Genomic DNA, 27,687 nt, shown 5'->3' on the forward strand with positions numbered 1-27,687 from the left:
ACAGTACACATAGCGTCTTCAACGCTAGTGACATGTCATCAGCCTGAAGCTTTACATTGCCTTTCCCTCCCGACTGTGAGTGACCTTGGTTATTACTGTCTCCATCAGCTGCTCGGGCGTGTCTGTGCCGTTCACCAGATTGTGACTCCTTTACTAATGAAATGTGACTATCTCCCGACGTGATAATACCTGCACTGGTGGAGAGTGCGAGGGGAATAATGTGCACCCTCTGAGGTCCCCTTCTCGTCCTCAGAGGTGGATGGCTGTCACCCGGTCACAGCCCTCTATCTGTGAAAGAAAAACTAGTGTTTCTAGGGAAATGTTTGTTTTGTGCTCGCCAGAGGGTCTCCTGTGTTCATCCATTAGGACACTCATTCTCTCAGCTCCACAACCCACCTCAACATCAGTGATTGCCCGCCCTTCCTCCAGATCTCCCAGTTCATGTGTCTGAATTTCCATGGGTGTAAGGATGAGGAGATCTGGGGTACAGTGACCCATCTTGGCTCAGGCCCTCTCGTCAGCTGTTTACATCTGCAAGCAGAGAAATCTTTATGAAACTCACCCATCAAAGAGACACACTAGCCTATACTGGTGGCAGCCTGACTGTCCCGCATGGCACCACATGCATGTCTCCTGCATGCAGCACTCATCAGCGTGCAACCCTTGATCTGTCTTCTGCCATTTCAGCTCTTCACTCAGTAACCAGGGCTCCCTCGCTAATCCCTCCAGAGCTGCTGTGTTTGAAAGTACTGCTGGCTGCCTTTACAGATGGCGCCAGCATTGTCTGAACCGGGACGTCCCCTGTCTGCACCACCGAAGTGGACGGCTCCTCCCACCTGTCAGCTCTGATAATATCGCATTGGTAACTCTGACTACCCTGACCCTACGTCCAAACACCCACTTAAGGAGGATGGGGAGGCCTGGGGGCTGGACAGTAGGCGATTGGGGTGTCAGGGACTGAGGGCTGGAGGGAGGTCCTGCGGCCACTGGACCTTGGTGGGGAAGCTGGGGGCGAGGGGGATGGGGGATGTCCGAGGTTAAAAGGGGGGCTTCTGATGGAGACACCTCCCCACCCCCGGCCCCTTCCGCCAATGGCCTGAACCCGGTTATTTTTGGGCTTCCACCAGACCCAGAAACTCCTCCCGCCGACCTAAAAATTGAGGCTGGGTGGGAAAGGGCCCTCAGGTGATCAATAATTGGCCACTTAAGGGCCTCAACTGGGGTGAGGGCGGGTGGCCCGTCTGAGACCTCACCCACCCCAGCGTCAATCGCTGAGAGGTCTCGGCTGGTGGGAAACCCAGCCCAAAAATTTTACTCTCACCCATTGCTTAAAAACCCCCTGGCGGGTGAGCTTAAAATTCAAACTGTTATCTCTAATTCTTTCCTCACATATAGTGTCTGACTCGCTGAGTATTTCCAGCATTTTCTATTTATATTTCAGATTTTCATCATCAATAGTATTTTCCCTCTATATAATGGGGTGTCTGACACTGAACATTACTATTGTCATTAATAGTGTTCCCTCGGACACCAGAGATTTACCCTGATTCCTGTTGGTTTTCTCTCCCTTGTCTCCAGTCTGTTCAATAACAATCTCACAGATTCTTGTGCCGAGGATCTTGCCTCTGTGATCAGTACAAACCAGTCACTGACTGATCTGGACCTGGGTTTTAATCCACTGGGAGACTCAGGAGTGAAACTACTGTCTGTGGGTCTGAGGAACTCGGGCTGTAAAATACAGAGACTGGGGTAAGTACCAAACTGTGTGAGATGATGTTGATAATAACTGAATGTCTAACAGGACATTTTCCGCAGTGTTATTAGAAAAATAAATAAACACTGTCCAATATTATTAATGTCAGTGATAATGTTATTAATGAAAATGAAACTGCATTTCCTCTGCCTCCTGTTATTTCTCTCTCTCTCTAACGGGTTTAATTTCCCGCTTCATTGTCCGCGGGAGCTCTTCAATGTTTGCGCGTGCCCGTCCAGCCAAATATCGCGCGAGTGCGCGATGACGTCAGGACGCTCGTCCGACATCATCTCGCGCGATTCCCCGCCTGCTTGGGTTAGGCACGCGCCCACCTGCGGGACTCTGGGCTCTGTTTCTCCCTTCACAGATCCTGTCTCCCAGGCTGACTATTTCCAGAACATTCCTTTATATTTCACACCCACAGCATCATTTAGAGATTGCTTTTATGTTTTGAAGTTGTGTTTCTGGAATGTTTCACACTATATTATTATTTTAATTAGTCACGTTCTTTGAAAAGAACTGGAAATTTATTCTGATTCCTGTTATTTTTTTCTCTCTCGAACCCTCCCCCCACCCCCCAGTCTAGGGGGCAACAAACTGACAGATTCTTGTGCTGAGGATTTTGCCTCTGTTTTTAATCGCTCACTGACAGATCTGAACCTGGGTGATAACAACCTGGGAGATTCAGGAGTGAAACGACTGTCTGTAGCTCTGAGGGGACCGGACTGTAAAATACAGAAACTGGAGTAAGTACCAGACAGTGTGAGATTGTGTTTAGAATCATTTAATATTTAACAATATATTTTGAGCACTGTTACTATTATTAGCTTCTGACAGCCAATGCTGCTGCCTGGACATTGCCAGTGGCTGGGTGGGCAAGACCTTTTGAACAAGTTCATTTTTATCCTTAGTCACATATAAGGCTGTAAGGCTAACACTGTGTACTGACCTCACAGCCATTATCTTTCTCCCCACCACAAACTCCATTCCTTTACCATCCTCCCTCCATGTCCACACACGAGTCACACAGGTTTAAGGTGTGGAGTCCCGTGATTTGTTTTGTAACTCTTTTGAGTTATCAACAGATCGCATGTAACTCTTTCGGGTACATTCACAGTTCTTGGTTTCCAGGAGTGGGACATGAACCCACAACCCTCTGATTCAAAGGCGAGGGTGCTATGAACTGAGCCACAGCTGACACCTCTGATTTGTTTTGTACCATCACCAGTTTTGTCACGTTAATAATCGGTGCGCTTCCATTTTACAATCCCCCCTCCCCCCAATTTAATGTCATTAAAACCAGTCAAGACGCTGCTTTTCTCAGTTCTAATATAAGCTCATCAAACTGAAACATTAACCTGGCCTGAATTTTTCCCTTGTCGGGTGCACGATCGGGGAGCCTGGGAGCGGATGTGAAATGTGCTTCTGCCCGATCAGCCCCGCGACCATGATCTTACGCTGCTTGGCCAATTGCGAGGCAGCCAGTGTGAAGCGTACCCGGGGAAAGGCTCAGCACTGCCACTGGGGGAGGGAAGAGGGCGGCACCGACCTCACTGTAAGTGCTGGTGAGCGCTTCCAGTGAGCTCCCTGAAGGCAGACAGATGCCTCAGAGAGCTGCAGACCCCCAGATAATAAAATAAAGCACAAAAGTGCTGCAAAACTGTCCCTGCAGCAAAATCAAGCACCTGGAAACAGGCCTCACAAAAAAAACAGGCCCCAGATATTTATTTTTATTATAAATCCTAACGGAGATTTCATCCCTCCCTTGGATGAGGTTTCATCAAGAATGTAAAGGTCGCCTGGTCGATTGGCTGGTCCCCCAACGTCAGGTTGAATGGGCCACGAAAACCCGCTGACAATTGGGACGTTAATGGGTTTAATTTCCCGCTTCATTGTCCGCGGGAGCTCTTCAACGTTTGCGCGTGCCCGCAAAGCCAAATATCGCACGAGTGCGCGATGACGTCAGGACGCTCGTTCGACGTCATCTCGCGCGATTCCCCGCCTGCTTGGGTCAGGCACGCGCCCGCCTGCGGGACTCTGGGCTCTGTTTCTCCCTTCACAGATCCTGTCTCCCAGGCTGACTATTTCCAGAACATTCCTTTATATTTCACACCCACAGCATCAATTAGAGATTGCTTTTATGTTTTGAAGTTGTTTTTCTTCAATGTTTCGCACTGGATATTATTTTTTTCAGTTACTTTCTTTGAAAAAAACTGGAAATTTATTCTGATTCCTGTTATTTTTTTCTCTCTCGAACCCTCCCCCCACCCCCCAGTCTAGCGGACAACAAACTGACAGATTCCTGTGCTGAGGATCTTGCCTCTGTTTTTAATCGCTCACTGACAGATCTGAACCTGGGTGATAACAACCTGGGAGATTCAGGAGTGAAACGACTGTCTGTAGCTCTGAGGGGACCGGACTGTAAAATACAGAAACTGGAGTAAGTACCAGACAGTGTGAGATTGTGTTTAGAATCACTTAATATTTAACAATATAATTGAGCACTGTTACTATTATTAAAACACACTGTCCATTATTATTAGTGTTAGGTATGAATAAAAGGAAACATTTAGTTTGATTCGTTATTTCTCTCTCTCTGAACCCTAGGCTATGGGATGCCAGTCCCAAAGATCTTTGTGCCTCGGGTGTAGGGGAATATTGCGAAGTCTCCCCTCCTCCTCAGAGTTGGGTGTCTGTCCCCGGTCACTGTTGGCCATTAATTTGGGAAAAAGAGAAAAGTGATTCGATGACAAAAGCTAGGAAAAGGTGGTGGGGTTGCTCTGTTAATAACTGATGACATTAGTACAGAAGTCAGAGATGACCTTAGTTCTGAAGATCAAGATGTAGAATTAGTTTGAGTGGAATATGAATTAGCAAAGGTAACATGTCACTTTTTTATTCAATCATGGGATCCAGGCATCACTGGCTAGGCCAACATTAATTGCTCATCCCTAATTGTCCTTGGGAAAGTTGTGGTGAGCTGCCTTCTTGAACCGCAGCAGTCCATGTGGGAGTAGCTTATAGGCCCCTAATACCTTCACACTTTCGTACAGAATATACAGGAAAAAATAATGGGCACTTGTAAGAAAGGTGCTGCAATAATTGCGTGTTATTTTAATCTTCATACATATTGGATGAAGCAGAATGGCAAAGGGGTTGCCTGGAAGATGAGTTCGTAGAGTGTATTCAAGACAGTTTCTTAGTGAGTATGTTCCAGTGACAACCACAGAACGGCTATTTTAGACCTGGGAATCTTCAATGAGACTGGATTAATTAAGACATCATAGTAAAGGTGCCTTTTATCAGAAGAGTATGAGAGAAAGCCAGTTAGAGTATAAAAGCTGATAGAGGTTCTCCAAATATTTATATAGGACATGAATCCTAAAGTGTGCATAGGTACCTTAGAAAATGAGGCTGGGAAATTAACAATGGGAAATGAGGAAATGGAAGAAGCGTTGAACAGGCATTTTGTGTCTCTCTTCACTGTAGAAGATACAAGAAACATCCCAAGAATACTTGAAAATCAAGAGGTAAAAAGAAAGGAGGAACTTAAAACAATCAGGGGTCCGAGGGGAAAGGTATTAGGAAAACTTTTAGATCCAAAGGTTAACAAGTCCCTTGACTTGATGGCTTTCATCATAGGGTCTTAAAGGAAGTGGCTGCAGACATAGTAGATGCATTGGTTGTGATCTTCCAAAATTCCCTAGATTCATGGAAGGCCCAGCAGATTGGAAATCACATGGGGCAAATGTATTAGATTTCTTTGAGGAAGTAACATGAAAATTGACATAGCAGAATCTGTAGATTTGGTGCACTTGGATTTCCAAAAGCAATTTGATAAAGTGTCACATCAAAGTTAACAAAGATAACAAGATAAAAATTTGTTATGTAGGTGGTAGCATATTAGTATGCATGGATGATTGATTAGCTAACAGCAAACAGAGAGTTGGGGTAAAGGGCTATTTTCGGTTTGGCAAACTGGTACTAGTGGAGTGACACAGAGGTCAGTGCTGGGTCCTCCAATACCTGTGTAAATTACTTGGGCGAAGGAACTGAATGCATGGTAGCTAAATTTGCCGATGGTGCAAAGGTAGGAAAGTAACGTGTCAAGTGGACATAAAGAGTCTATTAAGTGGTTTAGAGGTGAAGTGAATGGGCAAAAAATTGGCAGATGGAGTTGAATGTGAGACAATGTGAATTTGTCCCCTTTGGCTGTAAGAATAGAAAAGCAGTAACTTACCTGAATGGAGAAAGACTGAAGACAGTACGGTACTGAGGGATCTGGGAGACCCAGTCCATGAATCGCTAGGCATGCAGTGGAGCAAGTGATTAGGAAGACAATTGGTATGCTGGCGATTATGTGGATGCTGTGGAAAAAGCAGTTCCAACAACTGTCTAGTTAACCGAAGATCCTGAGTGTGATTCTCAGTGGTGTCTTTACCCCAATTTCCATTCAAGGCTTTGAAATGTGACATGTTTACAACAAAAATACATTCCTTTGATGCACAAAAACCCAGTAACCAAAGTGTCCCAACTGAAGAAATCAAGAATTGTATTAGATCAAGAGAAGAGATGTATTAAGTTGCCAGAAAAAGGAAAGCCTGAGAATTGGGAACATTTTAGAAATCTGCAGAGAAGGACATAGAAATGGATTAAGAAAGAAAAGATAGAATATGAGAGTAAACTAGCAAGAAACACAAAGACTGATTGTAAATGCTTCTGTAAAAAGGAAAATATTCGTAAAAAATAAATGTGGGTCCATTTCAAGCAAGGTCAGGAAAATTTACAATGCGGAATAAGGAAATGTCAAAGAAATTAAACAAATACTTTGTGTCTGTCTTCACAGAGAAAAATACTAAAAATTGCTCAGAAATAAAGGAGAATCAAGGGACTAGTGTAAACGAGGAACTGCAAGTTATTAATATTTGTTAAAAAAAAGTATTAGAGAAATTAATGGGACTTAAAGTAGACAAATTCCCTGAACCTGATGATCTACAACCCAGAGTGTTGAAGGAAGTGGCTCCAGAGATAGTAGATGCGTTCGTAATCATATTTCAAAATTCTGTAGTCTCTGGAATGGTTCCTGTAGATTGGGAGGTGGAAAATAAAACCCCATTTTTTAAGAAAGGAGGGAGAGAGTAAAGTGGGAACTAGAGATCTGTTAGCCTGACATAAGTAGTAGGGAAAATGCGAGATTCTGCAATACAGGATGTGATAATAGAACACTTAGAAAATAATGGTAGCATTGGGCAGATTCAACATGGATTTATGAAAGGGAAATCATGTTTAACATACCTGTTGGGGTTTTTTGAGGATGCAGTCAGAAAAGATAAGGGGAGACCCATGGATGTGGTACAGTGAGGTAGCACAAGGATCACAGGCGCAGCTATTCACAATCTGTATCAATGATTTGGACGTGGGGATTAAATGTAATATTTAGAAGTTTGCAGGTGACAGGAAACTAGGCGGAAGTGTGAGCTGTGAGGAGGATGCAAAGATGCTTCAAGGGGATCTGGAGAGGATAAGAGAGTGGCCAAAATTTGGCAGAGGGAATACAATATGGAGAAATGTGAGGTTATCCACGTTGGCAAGAAATAACAAATACAGACCATTTGTTAAATGGTGAGAGACTGGGAAGCATTGATCTTCAAATGTATTTCAATGTCCTTGTTCATGACACACTTAAAGCTAACATGCAGGTACAGCAAACAGTTAAAAAGGTAAATGGTATGTTGGTTTTTATTACAATTGGATTTGAGTTTAGGAGTAAAGATGTCTCACTGCCTTGGTGAGATGGCAACAGTAGCATTCTAAGAAGCTTTTGTCTTCTTAACTAAGGAAAGATATACTTGTCTTAGACTGAGTGCAATGAAGGTTCCACTAAAATAATACCTGGAGCAATGCGTGCTGAGGAAAAATTAAATAGACTGGTCCTCTATTCTCTGGAGTTTAGAAGAATGAGAGGTGATCTCATTCAGGCATACAAAATTCTTACAGGGATTAACAGTGTCGATGCAGGTAGGAGGTTGCCCCAGGATGGGGGTGTCTAGAACCAGGGGACACAGTCTCAGAATAAGGGGCAGGCCATTTAGGACTGAGATGTGGAGTAATTTCTTCACTCAGAGGGTGGGGAATCTTTGGAATTCACTGCCCCAGAGGAGGCTGTTATTTAGTATGTTCAAGACTAAGATTTATAGATTTCTACACATTGAAAGCATCATGGAACATGGGGTTAATAGAAGGAAATGTTGTTGAAGTGGAAGATGAATCATGATCTCAGTGAATGGTGGAGTGGGCTCGAAGGGCTGAATAGCTGGCTCCTGCTCCTATTTCATATGTTTTTATTGCAAGGGGAATGCATTGTAAAAGTAGGGAAGTTTTTCTGCAGCTATACAGGGCCTTAGTCAGGCAGCATCTGGAGTAAACTATAAAGTTTTGGTATATTTAGTTAAGAAAGGGTATAATTGCATTAGAACCAGTTCAGAGAAGGTTCACTCGACTGATTGCTGGGATGAAGGGATTTATTTTATGAGGAAAAGTTAAGCAGATTGGGCCTATACCCGTTGGTGTTTAGGAGGCTGAGAGGTGATCTTACTGAACACATAGGATCCTGAGAGGACTTGACAGGGTGTATGCTGAGAGGATCTTTCCTCTTGTGGGTGTAGAACTTAGGGATACTGTCTTAAAAAATAGGGATCTCCCATTTAAGACTGAGATGAGAAGAAATTTAGTGAGTCTGTGGAATTCTCTTCTCAAGAGGCGAGTGGAGGCTGGGCCATTGAAGATATTCAAGACTGAGTTAAGGTGGATATTTGATTGACAAGAGAATCGAGGGTTACGCAGACCAACAGTAAAGCAGAGTTCAGGCCAGAATCAGATCAGCCAGAATCAGATCAGCCATCATCTTATCAAATGATGGAGAAGGCTTCGGGGCTGAATGGCCTACTCCTGCTCCTAATTACTCTGTTCTTATTCCAACACGTTCTTTAGACCACAATCTGTGACCAGTGATGGATAGAGAAGCATTATGTTTTGTGGACCCCAGAGGCTCTCTTGTGCCCGTTCATTAGGCCACTCGATCTCTCAGCTCCACCAACCATCCGCCCTGCCTTCAAGCCTCTCCTTACCTGAGGAAGGATGTTCTTGCTATAGAGGGGGTGCAGCGAAAGTTTACCAGACTGATTCCTGGGTTGGCGGGACCGACATATAAGGAGAGATTGAGTCGGTTAGGATTATATTCGCTGGATTTCAGAAGAATGAGGGGGGATCACCTAGAAAGCTATAAAATTGTAACACAACTTGACAGGGTAGATGCAGGAATGATGTTCCCGATGGTGGCAGAGTCCAGAACCAGGGGTCACAGTCTGAGGATCTGGGGTAGAATTTAGGACTGAGATGAGGAGAAATTTCATCATCCAGAGAGTGGTGAACGTGTGGAATTCGGTACCACAGAAAGTAGTTGAGACCAAAACATTGTATGTTTTCAAGGGGGAGTTAGATATAGCTCTTGGGGTGAAAGGGATCAAAGGATATGTGTGTGTCCATGTCTCTGTGTGTCTGTGTGTGTGTGTGTCCATGTCTCTGTGAGTGTCTGTGTGTGTGTGTCCATGTCACTGTGTGTGTGTTGGTCCATGTCTGTGTGTGTGTGTGTTTGTCCATGTCTCTGAGTGTGTGTGTGTCCATGTCTCTGAGTGTGTGTGTGTCCATGTCTCTGAGTGTGTGTGTCCATGTCTCTGAGTGTGTATGTGTCCATGACACTGTGTGTGTGTGTGTGTGTGTCCATGTCTCTCTGAGTGTGTGTGTGTCCATGTCTGAGTGTGTGTGTGTGTCCATGTCTCTGAGTGTGTGTGTCCATGTCTCTGAGTGTGTGTGTGTGTCCATGTCTCTGAGTGTGTGTGTCCATGTCTGTGTGTGTGTGTGTATGTGTGTCCATGTCTCTGTGTGTGTGTGTCCATGTCTCTGCGTGTGTGTGTCCATGTCTCTGTGTGTATGTGTCCATGTCTCTGTGTGTGTGTGTGTCCATGTCTTTGTTTGTGTGTCAATGTCTGTGTGTGTGTGTCCATGTCTCTGTGTGTGTGTGTCCATGTCTCTGTGTGTGTGTCCATGTCTCTGAGTGTGTGTGTGTCCATGTCTCTGAGTGTGTGTGTGTCCATGTCTGTGTGTGTGTCCGTGTGTCCATGTCTGTGTGTGTGTGTGTTTGTCCATGTCTCTGAGTGTGTGTGTGTCCATGTCTCTGAGTGTGTGTGTGTCCATGTCTTTGAGTGTGTGTGTCCATGTCTCTGAGTGTGTATGTGTCCATGACACTGTGTGTGTGTGTGTGTGTGTCCATGTCTCTCTGATTGTGTGTGTGTGTCCATGTCTCTGAGTGTGTGTGTCCATGTCTCTGAGTGTGTGTGTCCATGTCTGTGTGTGTGTGTGTATGTGTGTCCATGTCTCTGTGTGTGTGTGTCCATGTCTCTGCGTGTGTGTGTGTCCATGTCTTTGTTTGTGTGTCAATGTCTGTGTGTGTGTGTGTCCATGTCTCTGTGTGTGTGTGTCCATGTCTCTGTGTGTGTGTCCATGTCTCTGAGTGTGTGTGTGTCCATGTCTCTGAGTGTGTGTGTGTCCATGTCTGTGTGTGTGTCCGTGTGTCCATGTCTCTGAGTGTGTGTGTGTGTCCATGTCTCTGAGTGTGTGTGTGTGTCCATGTCTCTGAGTGTGTGTGTCCATGTCTCTGAGTGTTTGTATGTCCATGTCTCTGAGTGTGTGTGTCCATGTCTCTGAGTGTGTGCGTGTGTGTCCATATCTGTGTGTGTGTGTCCATGTCTCTGAGTGTGTGTGTCCATGACTCTGAGTGTGTGTGTGTCCATGTCTCTGAGCGTATGTGTGTCCATGTCTCTGTGTGTGTGTGTGTGTGTGTGTGTGTGTCCATGTCTGTGTGTGTGTGTGTGTGTGTGTCCATGTCTCTGAGTGTGTGTGTGTGTCCATGTCTCTGTGTGTGTGTGTGTGTGTGTGTGTGTCCATGTCTCTGAGTGTGTGTGTCCATGTCCCTGAGTGAGTGTGTGTCTGTCTGTGAATGTGGGAGAGTGTGTGTGTGTGAGTGAGTGTGAGATTGATATTATAAAGCAGCAACACATTTCACCTTTGGAACAGAATCACTTTAGCCACCTCTGTTTCCTGTTGATGTTAACAGTTTTCAGAAATAACTGAGATATCAGTCAGCCTCTCTGTCTTTATTGTGATTTGAGGAAGGGTCACCAATTTCACCAGAGTCAGCAATCATTAATGAAAGGAACAATTTTTTTCACAGCTGTGTTGGAGATATTTTGATGTTTGTGACTGGCAGGGTAGTCCAGAACCAGGGGTCATACTCTGAGGATCTGGGGTAGACCATTTAGGACTGAGTTGAGGAGAAATTTCATCACCCAGAGAGTGGTGAACCTGTGGAATTTGTTACCACAGAAAGTAGTTGAGACCAAAACATTGTATGTTTTCAAGAGGGAGTTAGATATAGCTCTTGGGGTGAAAGGGATCAAAGGATATGTATGTGTCCATGTCTCTGAGTGTGTGTGTGTGTGTGTCCATGTCTCTGAGTGTGTGTGTGTCCATGTCTCTGAGTGTGTGTGTGTGTGTCCATGTTTCTGAGTGAGTGTGTGTGTGTCCATGTCTGTTTGTGTGTGTGTGTCCATGTCACTCTGAGTGTGTGTGTCCTTGTCTCTGAGTGTGTGTGTGTCCATGTCTCCGTGTGTGTGTGTCCATGTCTGTGTGTGTGTGTCCATGTCTCTGTGTGTGTGTGTGTGTCCATGTCGGTGTGTGTATGTGTCCATGTCTCTGAGTGTGTGTGTGTGTTCATGTCTCTGAGTGTGTGTGTGTCCATGTCTCTGAGTGTGTGTGTGTCCATGTCTCTGAGTGTGTGTGTGTCCATGTCTCTGAGTGTGTGTGTGTCCATGTCTCTGAGTGTGTGTGTGCGTGTGTCCATGTCTCTGTGTGTGTGTCCATGTCTCTGTGTGTGTGTCAATGTCTTTGTGTTTGTGTGTGTCCATGTCTCTGTGCGTGTGTGTGTCCATGTCTCTGAGTGTGTGTGTGTCCATGTCTCTGAGTGTGTCCATGTCTCTCTCTGTGTGTGTGTGTGTGTGTGTGTGTGTGTGTGTCCATGTCTCTGTGTGTGTGTGTGTCCATGTCTGTGTGTGTGTGTGTGTGTGTGTGTGTGTCCATGTCTCTGAGTGTGTGTGTCCATGTCTCTGAGTGAGTGTGTGTCTGTCTGTGAATGTGGGTGAGTGTGTGTGTGTGAGTGAGTGTGAGATTGATATTATAAAGCAGCAACACATTTCACCTTTGGAAGAGAATCACTTTAGCCACCCCTGTTTCCTGTTGATGTTAACAGTTTTCAGAAATAACTGAGATATCAGTCAGCCTCTCTGTCTTTATTGTGATTTGAGGAAGGGTCACCAATTTCACAAGAGTCAGCAATCATTTATGAAAGGAACAATTTCCTTGACAGCTGTGTTGGAGAAGTTTTGATGTTTGTGACTGGCAGGGTAGTCCAGAACCAGGGGTCATCTCTGAGGATCTGGGGTAGACCATTTAGGACTGAGTTGAGGAGAAATTTCATCACCCAGAGAGTGGTGAACTTGTGGAATTTATTACCACAGAAAGTAGTTGAGACCAAAACATTGTATGTTTTCAAGAGGGAGTTAGATATAGCTCTTGGGGTGAAAGGGATCAAAGGATATGTATGTGTCCATGTCTCTGAGTGTGTGTGTGTGTCCATGTCTCTGAGTGTGTGTGTGTCCATGTCTCTGAGTGTGTGTGTGTGTGTCCATGTCTCTGAGTGTGTGTGTGTGTCCATGTCTCTGAGTGTGTGTGTGTGTGTGTCCATGTCTGTGTGTGTGTGTGTCCATGTCTCTGTGTGTGTGTCCATGTCTCTGAGTGTGTGTGTGTGTCCATGTCTCTGAGTGTGTGTGTGTCCATGTCTGAGTGTGTGTGTGTCCATGTCTCTGAGTGTGTGTGTGTCCATGTCTCTGAGTGTGTGTGTGTCCATGTCTCTGAGTGTGTTTGTGTGTTCATTTCTCTGAGTGTGTGTGTGTCCATGTCTCTGAGTGTGTGTGTGTCCATGTCTCTGAGTGTGTGTGTGTCCATGTCCCTGAGTGTGTGTGTGTCCATGTCTCTGAGTGTATGTGTGTCCATGTCTCTGTGTGTGTCTGTGTGTCCATGTCTCTGTGTTTGTGTGTGTGTGTGTGTCCATGTCTCTGAATGTGTGTGTGTGTGTGTGTCCATGTCTCTGAGTGTGTGTGTGTGTGTCCATGTCTCTGAGTGTGTGTGTGTCCATGTCTCTGAGTGTGTGTGTGTCTGTCTATGAATGTGGGTGAGTGTGTGTGTGTGGATGTGGGAGTGAGTGTGAGATTGATGTTATAAAGCAGCAACACATTTCACCTTTGGAAGAGAATCACTTTAGCCACCCCTGTTTCCTGTTGATGTTAACAGTTTTCAGAAATAACTGAGATATCAGTCAGCCTCTCTGTCTTTATTGTGATTTGAGGAAGGGTCACCAATTTCACAAGAGTCAGCAATCATTTATGAAAGGAACAATTTCCTTGACAGCTGTGTTGGAGATGTTTTGATGTTTGTGACTGGCAGGGTAAAGAAGGGGCAAAGAGTGGGGGTGGTGCATTTTGATTCCAGCTGAGCTGCTGTCCCTCTGTATCGCTGTAACCTGCAGAGTGCAGACCAAGTGTTCCAAATTTGGAATAGATTGCAGAGCTCTTCACTTCTGGGCCAGCACGGACACCATGTGAATAAAGGCTGCAAAGATGTGAAAATAAATTCTCTCCCGTACATTGTTTCTGTTTGCTATGTATTTTTTCAACTCTGACAAAGAATGTGAGGAATTGACAAAATTATCTTGGAGACATTAGTAATAAAAAGAGCTTTAACACGATCCAATGTGTCGCGTTAAACAGTGACAATGTATTGCAGAGGAATTACCAAGTACAGCAACGTTTAACTACTCCCATTCTGAATGAGATTAAAGTCTGATTACCGTACCAAATGTGCACATTGCAGTCTGAAATAACTCCAAACAACCATCCCCAGCCAATAACTACAATGGGGGATGAGGAGAGAGTACATGTACAGGGCCAGGTGGTAAAAGAGCGAATACGCCACCCGGGCGAACTGTGCACCCTGCTGTGAACTTCAATCCCTTACAGTATTGTTCAATATTCACACTACATCAAAGTGTTTTCAGATGCAGCCATGCAATAACTGAACTTCCTTGAGACTGGCAAAGAGCAGCGCCTGTAGTGGCGGTGAGCGGCCAGCAGCGGGTAGGGTTGTATCACTTTAATCCCAAGACAATGATGAAAAAAATGCTGGGTGTAAAACTGTCACCTGTCTCTGGGTGAAAATGAAACTGCAGGTTGAAGTTGAAGAGATAAATTGTTAACCAGGGTCTCACAATGACTCCCCGCACGATCCAGCCATCCAGTTGCACGATTTGTTACAGAACTGGCTGCTCCCTTGATCCTTCAGCCTCCAAGTTCCCTTTCTGTTGGTTTCCACAACATTCAATCACCACTCGTCAACATTACACTGTCAGATGGAGTTCAGGGGCTGGGAGAAAGAAAACAAGTTCAGGGCTTGAATCTGAGTTGGGAAATAAGATTGCCATTTCAAAATAATCAAAATAATTACTGCAATTAATATATTCATTTGGATAAATATTCATGGATATATACATCCACTCCAGTACACACACACTGAGAGAGACAACCACTCCTGTACACAAACACACACTAAGAGAGAAATCCACTCCTGTACACACACACACTGAGAGAGAAATCCACTCCTGTACACACACACACACTGAGAGAGAAATCCACTCCTGTACACACACACACTGAGAGAGACATCCACTCCTGTACACACACACACTGAGAGAGAAATTCAATCCTGTGCACACAGACAGAGAGACAACCACTCCTGTACACACACACACACTGAGAGAGACATTCAATCCTGTACACACACACACTGAGAGAGACATCCACTCCTGTACACACACAGACACTGAGAGAGAAATCCACTCCTGTACACACACACACTGAGAGAGACATTCAATCCTGTACACACTCACACTGAGAGAGACATTCAATCCTGTACACACACACACTGAGAGAGACATCCACTCCTGTACACACACACACTGAGAGAGACATTCAATCCTGTACACACACACACTGAGAGAGACATTCAATCCTGTACACACACACACTGAGAGAGACATCCACTCCTGTACACACACACACTGAGAGAGACATTCAATCCTGTACGCACACACACACTGAGAGAGACATTCAATCCTGTACACACGTACACACTAAGAGACATTAAATTCTATACACACACACACTGAGGGATACATTCAATCCTGTAAACACACACACACTGAGAGAGACATCCACTCCTGTACACACACACACTGAGAGAGACATCCACTCTTGTACACACACACACTGAGAGAGACATTCAATCCTGTACACAGACACTGAGAGAGACATTCAATCCTGTACACAGACACTGAGAGAGACATTCAATCCTGTACACACACACACCCACACACTGAGAGAGACATCCACTCCTGTAAACACACAGACACTGAGAGAGACATCCACTCATGTACACACACACACCCACACACTGAGAGAGACATCCACTCCTGTACACACATAAGGAGAACTTAGGGACACTGTTTTAAAAAATAGCGGTCTCACATTTAAGACTGAGATGAGAAGAAATTTAGTTAGTCTGTGGAATTCTCTTCCCAAGAGGCGAGTGGAGGCTGGGTCATTGAATATATTCAAGGCTGAGTTAAGGTAGATTTTTGATTGACGAGAGAATCGAGGGTTACTGCAGACCAACAGGAAAGCGGAGTTCAGGCCAGAATCAGATCAGCCAGAATCAGATCAGCCATCATCTTATCAAATGACGGAGAAGGCTTCGGGGCTGAATGGCCTACTCCTGCTCCTAGTTACTCTGTTCTTATTCCAACACGTTCTTCAGACTACAATCTGTGACCAGTGATGGATAGAGAAGCATTATGTTTTGTGGACCCCAGAGGCTCTACTGTGCCCGTTCATTAGGCCCCTCGATCTCTCAGCTCCACCAACCACCCACCCTGCCTTCAGGCCTCCCAGCTGCAGCACTTCATCTTCCATTGGTGTAAGGATGGCAAGATCTGGACACCAGCACTCTTAGTGGCTGCTTCCCTGACATCATGTGCTCTCTTCTACAAGCAGATAAATTTGTATGGTTACTCACCCATCAAAGATACACATTAGTCTATGCTGATGTCAGCCTGGCTGTCCATCATGTCCCCACAGAAATGCCTCCTGCATGTGGACACTCAGTCTGGGCAGCACAGGAGTCAACTCTCACTGGCCACGGCCTTCCACAGAGAGGCTGACATGTGGATAATGTGGATAAATGTGAGGTTATCCACTTTGGCAGCAAAAACAAGAAGGCAGATTATTATCGGAATGGCTATAAATTGAGAGAGGGGGAATGCGCAATGAGACCTGGGTGTTCTCGTACACCAGTCGCTGAAGGTAAACATGCAGGTGCAGCAGGCGGCAAATAAGCCAAATGGTATGTTGTCCTTCATAGCGAGAGGATTTGAGTACAGGAACAGGGATGTCTTGCTGCAATTATACAGGACCTTGGTGTGGCCACACCTGGGATATTGTGTGCAGTTTTGGACTCCTTATCTGAGGAAGGATGTTCTTGCTATAGAGGGTGTGCAGCGAAGGTTTACCAGACTGATTCCTGGGATGGCGGGACAGACATGTAAGGAGAGATTGAGTCGGTTAGGATTATATTCACTGGTGTTCAGAAGAATGAGGGGGGATCTCATAGAAACCTATAAAATTCTAACAGGACGAGACAGGGTAGATGCAGGAAGGATGTTCCCAATGGTGGGGGATCCAGAACCAGGGGTCACAGTCTGAGGATACGGGATAGACTACTTTTGACTGAGATGAGGAGTAATTTCTTCACCCAGAGAGTGGTGAGCCTGTGGAATTCACAAACACAGAAAGTGGAAGAGGCCAAAACATTGCATGTGTTGAAGAAGGAGTTAGATATAGCTCTTGGGGCGAAAGGGATCAAAAGATATGGGCAGAAAGCGGGAGAGGGCTATTGAGTTGGATGATCAGCCATGATCATAATGAATGGCGGAGCAGACTCGAAGGGCCGAATGGCCTACTCCTGCTCCTATTTCCTCGGTTTCTATGTTTAACTCTGTTTCTCTCTGCAAATACTTGCCTGATCTGCTGAGTATTTCCAGTTTATTATATTTATATTTAATTTTCAACATTAATAGTATTATCTTTTTCCTTTATAAATGGATGTTGTGCTTTTGGAATGTCTCTTACTGTATATTATTATTAATAGTATTCGTTAAAACACTGTGGATTTACCCTGATTCCTGTTATTTTTCTCCCCCTGTTCCTTAGTCTATATCGTAACCTTCTCACTGATTCTTGTGTCGAGGATCTCGCCTCCGCTCTCAGTACAAACCGGTCACTGACGGATCTGAACCTGGGAGTAAACTCCTTCACAGACCAATCTGTCCCCGCTCTCCGCCACCTCATCCTGACTTGCAGGACTCTGAGTCTGATCGTGTGAGCGTTTGTGTTAATTTTTAGTGTAATAACTAAAATATAAATGGGATTTAAAATATAAATGGTCCTGAATCTATCAAACAGCAGCAATGAAAAGCGGATTGCCGCTGCTCGACAAGATTGTCCCAAACTGAAACTGCTTCATTTTCCTCCCGGGACCTACAGCAGTGACCCCCACCAACCCCCACCCCGCCCTGGGGAGCTCCATCCGAGCAGAGTCTAGTCGGGTGAGGGGAGAGTGGTGGAGACGGCGGGGTCGGGGAGGTGGGTGGTGTTAATGCGGTCAGGCTGATGGCTAATGGGGCTGGGTCAGCGGCGTTGTTGGGTCGGGCTGTAAAGACGGGGGTTTAGTCAGATTTGGTCAAGGACAGAGTTGGGAGGGTGAGGAGGTAGTCGGGTTGGTGGGGGTGGTTGGAGGGGTTAATCGGGTAGTGTGGGTGTAGTATGATGGTCAGTGGGGGGTGGGGGTGGTTGGAGGGGATAATCGGGTAGTGTGGGTGTAGTATGATGGTCAGTGGGGGGTGGGGGTGGTTGGAGGGGTTAATCGGGTAGTGTGGGTGTAGTATGATGGTCATTGGGGGGGTGGGGGTGGTTGGAGGGGTTAATCGGGTAGTGTGGGTGTAGTATGATGGTCACTGGGGGGGTAGGGGTGGTTGGAGGGGTTAATCGGGTAGTGTGGGTGTAGTATGATGGTCAGTGGGGGGGTGGGGGTTGTTGGAGGGGTTAATCGGGTAGTGTGGGTGTAGTATGATGGTCAGTGGGAGGGTGGGGGTGTTTGGAGGGGTTAATCGGGTAGTGTGGGTGTAGTATGATGGTCAGTGGGGGGTTGGGGGTGGTTGGAGGGGTTAATCGGGTAGTGTGGGTGTAGTATGATGGTCAGTGGGGTGTGGGGGTGGTTGGAGTGGTTAATCGGGTAGTGTGGGTGTAGTATGATGGTCAGTGGGGGTGGTTGGAGGGGTTAATAGGGTAGTATGGGTGTAGTATGATGGTCAGTGGGGGGTGGTGGTGGTTGGAGCGGTTAATCGGGTAGCGTGGGTGTAGTATGATGGTCAGTGTGGGGTGGGGGTGGTTGGATGGGTTAATTGGGTAGTGTGGGTGTAGCATGATGGTCAGTGGGGGGTTGGGGTGGTTGGAGGTGTTAATCGGGTAGTGTGGGTGTAGTATGATGGTCAATGGGGGGTGGGGGTGGTTGGAGTGGTTAATCGGGTAGTGTGGGCGTAGTATGATGGTCAAGGGAGTGGTGGGGGTGGTTGGAAGGGTTAATCGGGTAGTGTGGGTGTAGTATGATGGTCAGTGGGGGGTGTGGGTTGGTGATTGGGGGACTCGGTTGTGGAGTTACCCGGGTATTAGACCAGGTTTTACAGTCTAACATATCCTGGGTAACTACCCGTGTAAGTCCTGTGGATTTGTCCCAAGTCTCCGAATCTAACCCAGAGTCAGAGACATTCACACAGGGTCCCGGGCAGCAGGGGTTTTGCCCAGTGGAATTTTAAACCTCTGGGGCAATTCCCACGTAGGCCCACGGGTCAGGGCATCCCAGGGACCCGCTGCCCATCTTCAGCCATATGTCTGGTCTCTGATGACCCAGTGAGCAGGAGATTTGGCCTATTAACTCCAGTCTCCCTGTTATTGACACTGTTGTTCAATCTGTTTATTCCTGTTTAATCTTTAATCTGTTTCAGGCTGTGGAGCAATCGGTTCAGTCGAAATGGAGAAAATCAGCTGAAGTCTCTGCAGGGAACTAGATCTGGACTGAGTGTGACAATGTGAACCTTTGTATTGATAAACATTCCTGTTCTCATTATAGGAACATTTTTAACCGAGTTTTTTTCCCTCCCCTTTAACCGGCCGCGCTCCAGTTTTAAATCCTATTGGCCCTTTCCCAGTTTCCAGCTCGAGCTGAGTGAGCGTCATCTCCCATTGTGACGTCAGAGGCCCAGACACAGGGTCACGAGACTCAGCCGCCTGGCCCCACAGGCGCTGCTTCTGCAGGATATCCGGGGCTGAATGTTCCCCATTGGGGCACTGGGGAAATGTACAGACAGGGAGGGCCCAGGGTGGGGATCAGTCTGGGCTGCAGTGGGACATTGACAATTACACTCAGTATTCCTGGGTTTGGGGGTAAAGCCCCTAGGGCTCCCGCTCAGTATCATTGCCCAGTGACCCTGCTGGGAAGTGAACCTGTGTGGGTTCAGGGTGGGTACAGGGTCCTTTCAGCTGGGATAGATCCCACTGTCCAATAGAGACAGACACCCACTGCATGGGGTGTCCCAGAGAGAGTATCCTATTGGGGAGGTTCCAGTGGATTCTGTAACCGAGGGATTGGACTGAAAGTATCAATGCTTTTCTGTCGTCCCTAAGAAAGAAATCATCAGTTGTTGAAACAATGTGTTGAATTTAGTCTCTGCCCTATTGATATTGCTGTAATTTACACTCTGAAGGGTGAGTTTCTAAACAGCTGGAATGACAAAGAGGACTGGAGTGTGTCAAATAAGGAAGTTGACCTGCTAAATTCACCCACCCGCTCAAAGAGTAACAAGTTGTGGAAGTTAAGTGACCCAGTGGAAACTACACTGCAGGAAATGGACAGGATCCATGTAGGGACCCACAGCCTGAACCTCTGCGGGCCGAATGCATGGGTTGTGGTCTAAACACAGAGCAGGATCACCAGCATTTAAACAGAGAGAAGATAGTTTGATGTTCTGGGTCAGGTTCCTTAAGATGTACCATTGTTGGATTGATATTATTTTCCAGATACTGATGGACCTGTTGTACATGACATTATTTCCTGATTTATTTTACATTCCCCATCATATACAGTTTGTTTATTCTCCCCTCACTCTGGTACAATAAATGGTGAAGTTTCACTGTGTTCATCAGGCTTCAAAAAATCAAGGAATGGAACCAATAATTTGTAATCAGTAATGACCAGATTCAAACAACAGGCTCACACAAGAAAGATGATCTGGTATTAGATATCTCCTGGGGCCACAGACTGACAGATCAAGGGACAGAGAGATAAGGCTCTATGGTTTAATGTAGGAATCAACTCAGAAATGTCAACATATTCACCATACAGTAATGAGAGATTAATACTGATACAGTGGAAAGAACAGGTAACAGGGAAAAAAAAACTTTGTAAAAGCTTTTACACACTTTTATGATGTTGTCCCTGACACCCAATTAACACTCATAACCCACAAATTGCAATGAGATAAGTGCCCCATTTAATGGAGTCGATTTCAACTATCAGGGGAGGATTGTGTATTGGGTTATGTTACTGGACGAACAATCCAGGGGTTTTGCTGATAACCCAGAGAACATGAGTTCAGATGACAGTTTGAGAATTTTAATGCAGTTTAACAGAAGCTGGATTTTAAATAGAGACTGTTGTCATTGATCATTAACCTGCCCGAGTGTTTGTAAAGGAAACGTCCTGTCCTTATCTGGCCTGTTCTGTCTCTGACTCCAGACTCTCCAATGTGATTGACTGTCATGTTCGCGGCCTCTGAAGTGCCCGACTATTCCGCTTAGTTGTATCAAACAGTCACATCGATCATTCAAGGAGATGCCCCAACAGCGACATCTCAGGGTAATTTGAGTCGACAATTACAGCAACAGCCACAGCTGGGAAGTGGGTGGAACTTGTCTCTCGGGTGTAAAACTGGTGTTTCAGATCCTTGAAATGGAAATTGAAAGGTTTCTGTGAGGCCGCTGATTTCTAAGGCCAGTTTCTCACCAGAGGAGCAAGTTGGGGGATAAATGTTCATGCAGACACCGGGGAGCTCCCCATATCTTCTTGTATTAGAGCGGCTGGGATGTGTTCTATCCACTGGAACAGACAGAGAGCGCCAGGGATTAACACCTCATCGGGGCAAGCAACAAACAATGGAAAAGAGAATCGGGCCGAATCCAAAAAGCCCGGCCGATTTACTATATACCCCGTTATGGGCAAAATCCCAAGACAAACCTCTTCTCCAATCAACAGTATTAGATAGACAGACTACGGAATGGATGAATTAGATTCCTGAATGGTTCATAATAAATAAATCTCCCCAATCTGCAGTAATCTTAGACAATGATCTAAACTATAATTTTATAACCAGTGATCTAGTGAATACTTTTTGATGGTGATAGACTGAGTTAGCAGCCTCTCATTCATTGTGCTACTTACCTGCCTATTAATTGTGTAATTAATGTTCCTGGGTGACCCTGTCTGCAACTATACAGAATAATTCCTCCCGATCCACTCCAGCTCTACCCTCATAATTGTAAACACCTCAAATAAATGGTCCCTTAGTCTCCTCTATTCCAAAGAAAACAACCCCAGCCTATCCAGTCTTTCCTCGTACGAAATGGGTGAGTACCAGGCTGTCCAGGAGGACAAGGCCAATAGTGCACTAATTCCCTCAGCGCATCCCGCTCTACAACATTTATTCAGCCCTGAAAACTAGTGAGAATGACGGGTCAACTGGGGAGTGCAGCCAGAGCCAAACCCATGGAGCCACGGATTGTTCAGCTGTACGGGGGTGAGGAGGTGCAATAATTGGAGATTCTGTAGTTCAGGGAGACCGCCGGCCTTTCTGCGGCTGCAGACATGAGTCTTGAATGAGTTGTTGCCAGACCAACCACTTCCCCCCAACCACCATGGTGGGTCAAGGCCATGCCGAAATCAGCAAAGCCAAAGAAAGCAATGCTGAAAAAGATGCAAATAAAAATATGTCACTTATTAAATTCAGAGCTTAGAGGCTCTTCTCAGCATCACCACATCTCTCTTAAAAGAGCTGAGACCACAAGAAAATGGCACTTGCGGCCCAGCTCCTTCTCAATAGAGATCAGTAAGAAACATGTGCTACACCCGCGCTTTCTCTTTGTCAGATCTGAACAATTATTGTGTGTTGTGTCTCCTGTTTAATGGACCTAGAGCGAGTCTTCTCCCCTATTATTCCCAAATTTCCCCAGTTCCATACAATGTGAACAATTATTGTGATGTGTTCTTCTCTAATCTGTAAACTTCATTGTTCCGGAGTGTGGGAACATCTACTGGCCGGAACTGAGAACTGTAACAGAGCGGCTCAGATTCACATTTGCTGTCAGTGTTGCAAAAACAGCCACAATGTGCAATGTAAGCAAATAGTTTCTGTCTGTTCATTATGTTGTATTGTTCCACATTTTATAGTGAGAAATGAGTAGAATCGAGGAATAATAACGATATTGCTTCACTCATTGGATTATTGTAAATTAACCATGTTATCCTTGACTAGACATTAAGCACCATTTCTGTCTGATTTCTCAGGTTTACATGACTGAAAAAAATACGAACACAAATATCAATAAAAACTAAGCTGATAGCTTCACAGGAAATAAAAGCCAATGAGATGGGGGTGAAATACAAACAGAATAAAATGAAATAAATCTGAAAATGCTGGACAGGCTGATCCTGAAACGTCTGTGGAGAAGTTCGGGTTAACAGTTCAGGGCCCTGAACCTTCTCTACACCTGAAAAGATAAACCAACATCTCCAAAGAGAGATTTGAACTTTTCCCTCCTTTAGTTTAGTAAATTTTTATTTTGATTTCAGAGTTGCTTATTTTTTATTGAAATATTCTTTTGTAAATTCCATGGCCCCAAATCTTCCTGTCTCCGGTTGGTCAGAAATGGGGCGTTTGTGAGAAGATGTGTGTTGGGATCCTATGGAAGTCCTGACTCGGGGACTTTCCTTATTAAATGGGTGAAGGGAGCTGGACAGGCTTTTCCTGTTTCCACATCCTGGGTTGTTCTTTTCCGGTGTCTTGGGGATGACAGTAGGCAGTAAATAGGAACTCTCTGCTTCTTTCTTGCCTGTGAGCTGTCTGATTGGGACTCTTCCTGTTAATCCGAGGGCATTTAAGAGTCAACCACATTACTCTGGAGTAATGTAGGAGTTTGGAGTCACATGTAGGCCAGACCAGGTAAGGATGACGGATGACAGATTTCCTTCCCTAAAGGACATTTGTGCACAAGATGGGTCTTTACAACAATTGACAATGATTTCATAGTCACCATCACTGAGACTAGTTTCTATTCCAGAATTTGTTTAAGTAATTTCAAACTCCACCAACTGCTGTGTTGGGATTTGCACCCGTATCCCCTGAGCAGTAGCCTAGGAATAGGGATTACTAGTCCAGCGACAATACCACTACAGCACCATACCCACCCCTGATGGAGGATCCTTCACTCCGCCCCCATCCCTCGCCCAAGGCCTGAACTGGATCATTGTCGGGCTTCCTCCAGACTCGGGGAGTCCTCCCGCCAGATTAAAAATTGAGGCTGGGCAGGAAAGGGCCGTTAAGGGAATATATTTAAGAAGGAAATTGATAGATTTCTGGGCTCTTCAGGTGTCAAGTGTTCTGGGGAGAGAGCGGGAGGATGGCGTTGAGATAGAGGATCAGCCATGATCATACTGAATGGCGGAGCAGGCTCGAAGGGCCAAATGACCCAGTCCTGCTCCTATTTCCTATGCTTTTCAATTGGGGCAGGGGTGAGCAGCCCATCTGAGACCTCGTCCACCACAGCATTAAATTGCTGAGAGATCGGGCAGGCGTGAACGCAGTGGGAAGCCTATCTGTGATATTTAACGCTCAACCACCCCCTCCTTCTCGCCCCCTTCCCCTGCCTGGCCAACCACCTACAAACCAGCCAGACACAGAGCAGCAAATTCAGGCCTCTTTTATTGCAGCTCACAAGCTGTGGGAAAATCCACCCGCTTTTACTCTTATTGGTCTAACAAGGTTGAAGGTTTTCTCTACCAGTGCAAACTAACTGTTTTAGTTTTATTTCCTGTAATATTACAGGCATTTGGAAATGTGTCTGATGAAAGAGCAAAAAAAAAACTTTTGGAAAAAGCTGAGAAAAATACCAATAGGATTGGAAAAAACAAAGATTAAAATAGTTTTTAGTTTGTCTTTTACCTGATTACAAAAAGTTGACACAGTTGTGCACATTTGGGAATGTTTGCTCCACCCTTTTGAAAAAAAAGCAGAGAAGTTCACCCTTTCCACTGACAGCACAGTGATTATTGAACTAAAAACTTTCTCTTTTAAAGATTTGGCTTCATCCCATTTGTTATCTTTCAAGACAAACTGTTTGTGAATAGGAGATATGGGAGTTATCTCTAAACTGATTGCAAAAACTTCTGTCTCTGATATAAAATACCGGATTATGTGAATATTATTGGTCAATAACTTGCTCCAGGGCTCATGCATGAGAGAGAAGAGTAATTAATAGGATGTCCCACTTAGAATATAGGAGCAAAATAACTCCAACAAATGGAAATGAATAACTCTTCCTGGTTATAGGTGAATAGAACATATCAATCCATATGGATCTATGTACATTTTAATGAAAGTCAGGAAAGTGTAGATGAAACTAGCAAGTTGAGTGCTTTATCTTGAGATCTTTGTGTCTTTGCCTCTGAATGATTTAAGGAAACTCCTCTCGATAGTCTGCCCACTCCCTCGGGAATTGCAGCACACGAGGGAGATAAGCAAATATCCACAGGCAGATGACACCCCCTCCTCCCATCACCCCCTTGCCCATGAACAACTTCTGGTAAGATTACCTAAGAGTGAAGAGTGGCTTGTATTAGATGGCATGATATTTGCATATCGGTATGAATGTGCAGATATGATATGTTAATGTGCACTAACTAACATGTGGAAATGTATGATGCTCCTGCACTGAAGAATGGGCCCCAGACTTGCTCCGATACTTGGCAACAGAACCACATGAATGGATTAATGTGATCTGTAATGTGATATAACATTATAAATCACCAAGGCTTAACAGATATTCCACAGAAAAAGTGACTTTAGAAGAATCAGGGTACAATTAAACACACTGGTATCTACCAGGAGGAGGAAAATTGAAATGAAAAGGGATTTTGATTGAGAAAATATCCACAAGGTGGTTGCAGGTGAAGAGAGCTGGAGAATCTTTAAAGTCCATGCATAAACTTCTGTTTGAACTGTATGTACTTACGACATTCCAATAATTTAGAATTGTGTGAGGTGATCTGCAGGTGGGGAGGATGAAGCAAAGTCAATAGTTAACACGTTTTACTGGAAAAGGTTTTAAATGTATTCTTGGGGGCAGCTCAAAGGTTTGTGTTGTTGATTTTGATAATTTTAATACCTTTAGTTATCTTCAGTTTGTAATCAAGTAATTAGGAAATGAAGATTATAGGTTAGAAATAGATGGATTAACCAGAAAGCTGTTTGTGAGAGGGCTAATTGTTGGGAGGGCTAATTTTTCGAAGAGGTGACCAGGTGTGTAGATGAGAGCAATGCAATTGGCGTAGTCTCCTTGGATTTTTGCAAAGCTTTCAGCTTTCTTCCAGTTGTTCTATTTAGGCCTCTCTCTCTCCGACTGAATTTAGTTCCTGAAATGTTCACTGGCTATTGCACTTATGATCAAAAAATTGCCGGCAGTGTTCCAGTTCGGAGAGGGATTATTAAGGAGCGGAATAGGGTCAGTTTATGAGCTCGGTCCAGGGCTCAGCTCCCCTCTGACAGCGCTGACCTACTGACTGTGCAGCGATCCCTCATTCCCGACCCACTGACTGTGCGGCGCTCCCTCATTCCCGAAACTCTGACAGAGGAAGCGATCCCTCATTCCTGACCCACTGACTGTACGGCGCTCCCATTTTCCTGACGCTTTGAAAGTGCAGCGGTCCCTCATTTCTGGCCGACTGTGAGTGCAGCTCTCCCTCTGTTTTGACCATCTGACAGCATACCGCTCCCTTATTCCTGACCCTCCGACAGTGCGGCGCTCCCTGAGTCCTCATCCATTGACTGCGCAGCGCTCCTTCAGCAGTGAGACCCTGATAGTGCAACAGCCTCAGTCCTGACCCTCCGACAGTACAGCTCTCCATCAGTCCTGACCCTCTGAAAGTGTATTACTGTCTCAATCCTGACCACCTGACAGGACAGCGCTCCCTCAATCCTCACCCACTGACTGTGCAGCGCTCCCTCAGTCCCGGTTCTCAGACAATGTGGCGCTCCCTCAGTCCTGGTTCTCAGACAATGTTGCGCTCCCACAGTCCTGATTCTCAGACAATGTGGTGCTCCCTCAGTCCTGGTTCTCAGACAACGTGGCGATCCCACAGTCCTGGTTCTCAGACAATGTGGTGTTCCCTCAGTCCTGATTCTCAGACAATGTGGTGCTCCCTCAGTCCTGGTTCTCAGACAATGTGGCGCTCCCACAGTCCTGATTCTCAGACAATGTGGTGCTCCCTCAGTCCTGGTTCTCAGACAATGTGGCACTCCCACAGTCCTGATTCTCAGACAATGTGGTGCTCCCTCAGTCCTGGTTCTCAGACAATGTGGCGCTCCCTCAGTTTTGTCCATCTGAAAGTGCAGCGCTCCTTCAGTCCTGACTGGCTGACAATGCAGCCCTCCCTCAGACCTTTCCCATTGAAAGTGCAGCGCTCCTCCAGTCGTGACTCTATGAGTGCTGCACTCCCTCCATCCTGACACACTGACTGTGCGGCGCTCCCTCAATCCAGTGCCTCTGACAATGAAACGCTCGCTCATTCAGACCCTCTGACTGTGCACCGCTCCCTCAATCCTGAGCATTTGACATTGCAGCAGTGCTGCAGCCCTGAATCTGACATTGCAGCACTCCCATTTTCCTGATCCCCTGATAATTCAGCACTACCTCATTTCTGACCCTTTGAGAGTGCAGTGTTCCTTCATGCCTTACCCTCTGACAGTGCAGCGCTCGATCAGTTCTGACCCTCTGACAGTGCAGCGCTCCCCGAGTCCTCACCCACTGACAGCACAGGGCTCATTCAGTCGTTAGAATCTCACAGTGCAATACTGCCTTAGCTTGGACCATCCGACAGTGCGGCAATCCCTCAGTCCTGACCCTCCGACAGTGCAGCGCTCCTTCAGTCCTGACCCTCCGACAGTGCAACGCTCCCTCAGCCCTGACCCTCCGACAGTGCAGCGCTCCCTCAGCCCTGACCCTCCGACAGCTTTTTGCTGGGTACTGAGAATAAGGAATATGAAGTTGTGGTACAGATCACCCAAGATCCGATTGATCACTGAAAGTGTCTTATGATCTTATGGTAAAATTGTGGCCGTACATGGAGCCAATGCAGTCCCAAACTAACGTGAAGAACATGAAGAGAAGACATTGATGTCCTTGGAGGAGCAGACAGGGTCACAGAAGCAGCCGACTTTACAGACTCCACCCATCAGCTCACAGACACAAATGGAAAGTGCTGGGTGACAT

At 45.7% G+C, this 27,687-nt stretch overlaps 1 protein-coding gene across 4 annotated transcripts in view; it reads left to right on the forward strand.

Moving 5' to 3' along the window:
- Positions 1 to 27,687, forward strand: part of LOC144672031 (NACHT, LRR and PYD domains-containing protein 3-like) — a 705,001-nt gene that overhangs the window by 246,449 nt on the left and 430,865 nt on the right. For 3 of the 4 annotated variants that reach the window (XM_078533971.1, XM_078533972.1, XM_078533973.1), the window contains 2 exons: positions 2,335 to 2,499; positions 4,029 to 4,193. In XM_078533971.1, the coding sequence (XP_078390097.1) occupies positions 2,335 to 2,499; positions 4,029 to 4,193 (330 nt within the window). Of the gene's footprint in view, positions 1 to 1,578; positions 1,750 to 2,334; positions 2,500 to 4,028; positions 4,194 to 17,244; positions 17,413 to 19,094; positions 19,209 to 19,306; positions 19,813 to 22,290; positions 22,671 to 27,687 lie in introns of those variants that run through there. The other variant, XM_078533974.1, reaches the window with a different exon arrangement.

The sequence above is a fragment of the Cetorhinus maximus genome, chromosome 35, assembly GCF_964194155.1.
Source record: "Cetorhinus maximus chromosome 35, sCetMax3.hap1.1, whole genome shotgun sequence".
NCBI lineage: Eukaryota > Metazoa > Chordata > Chondrichthyes > Lamniformes > Cetorhinidae > Cetorhinus > Cetorhinus maximus.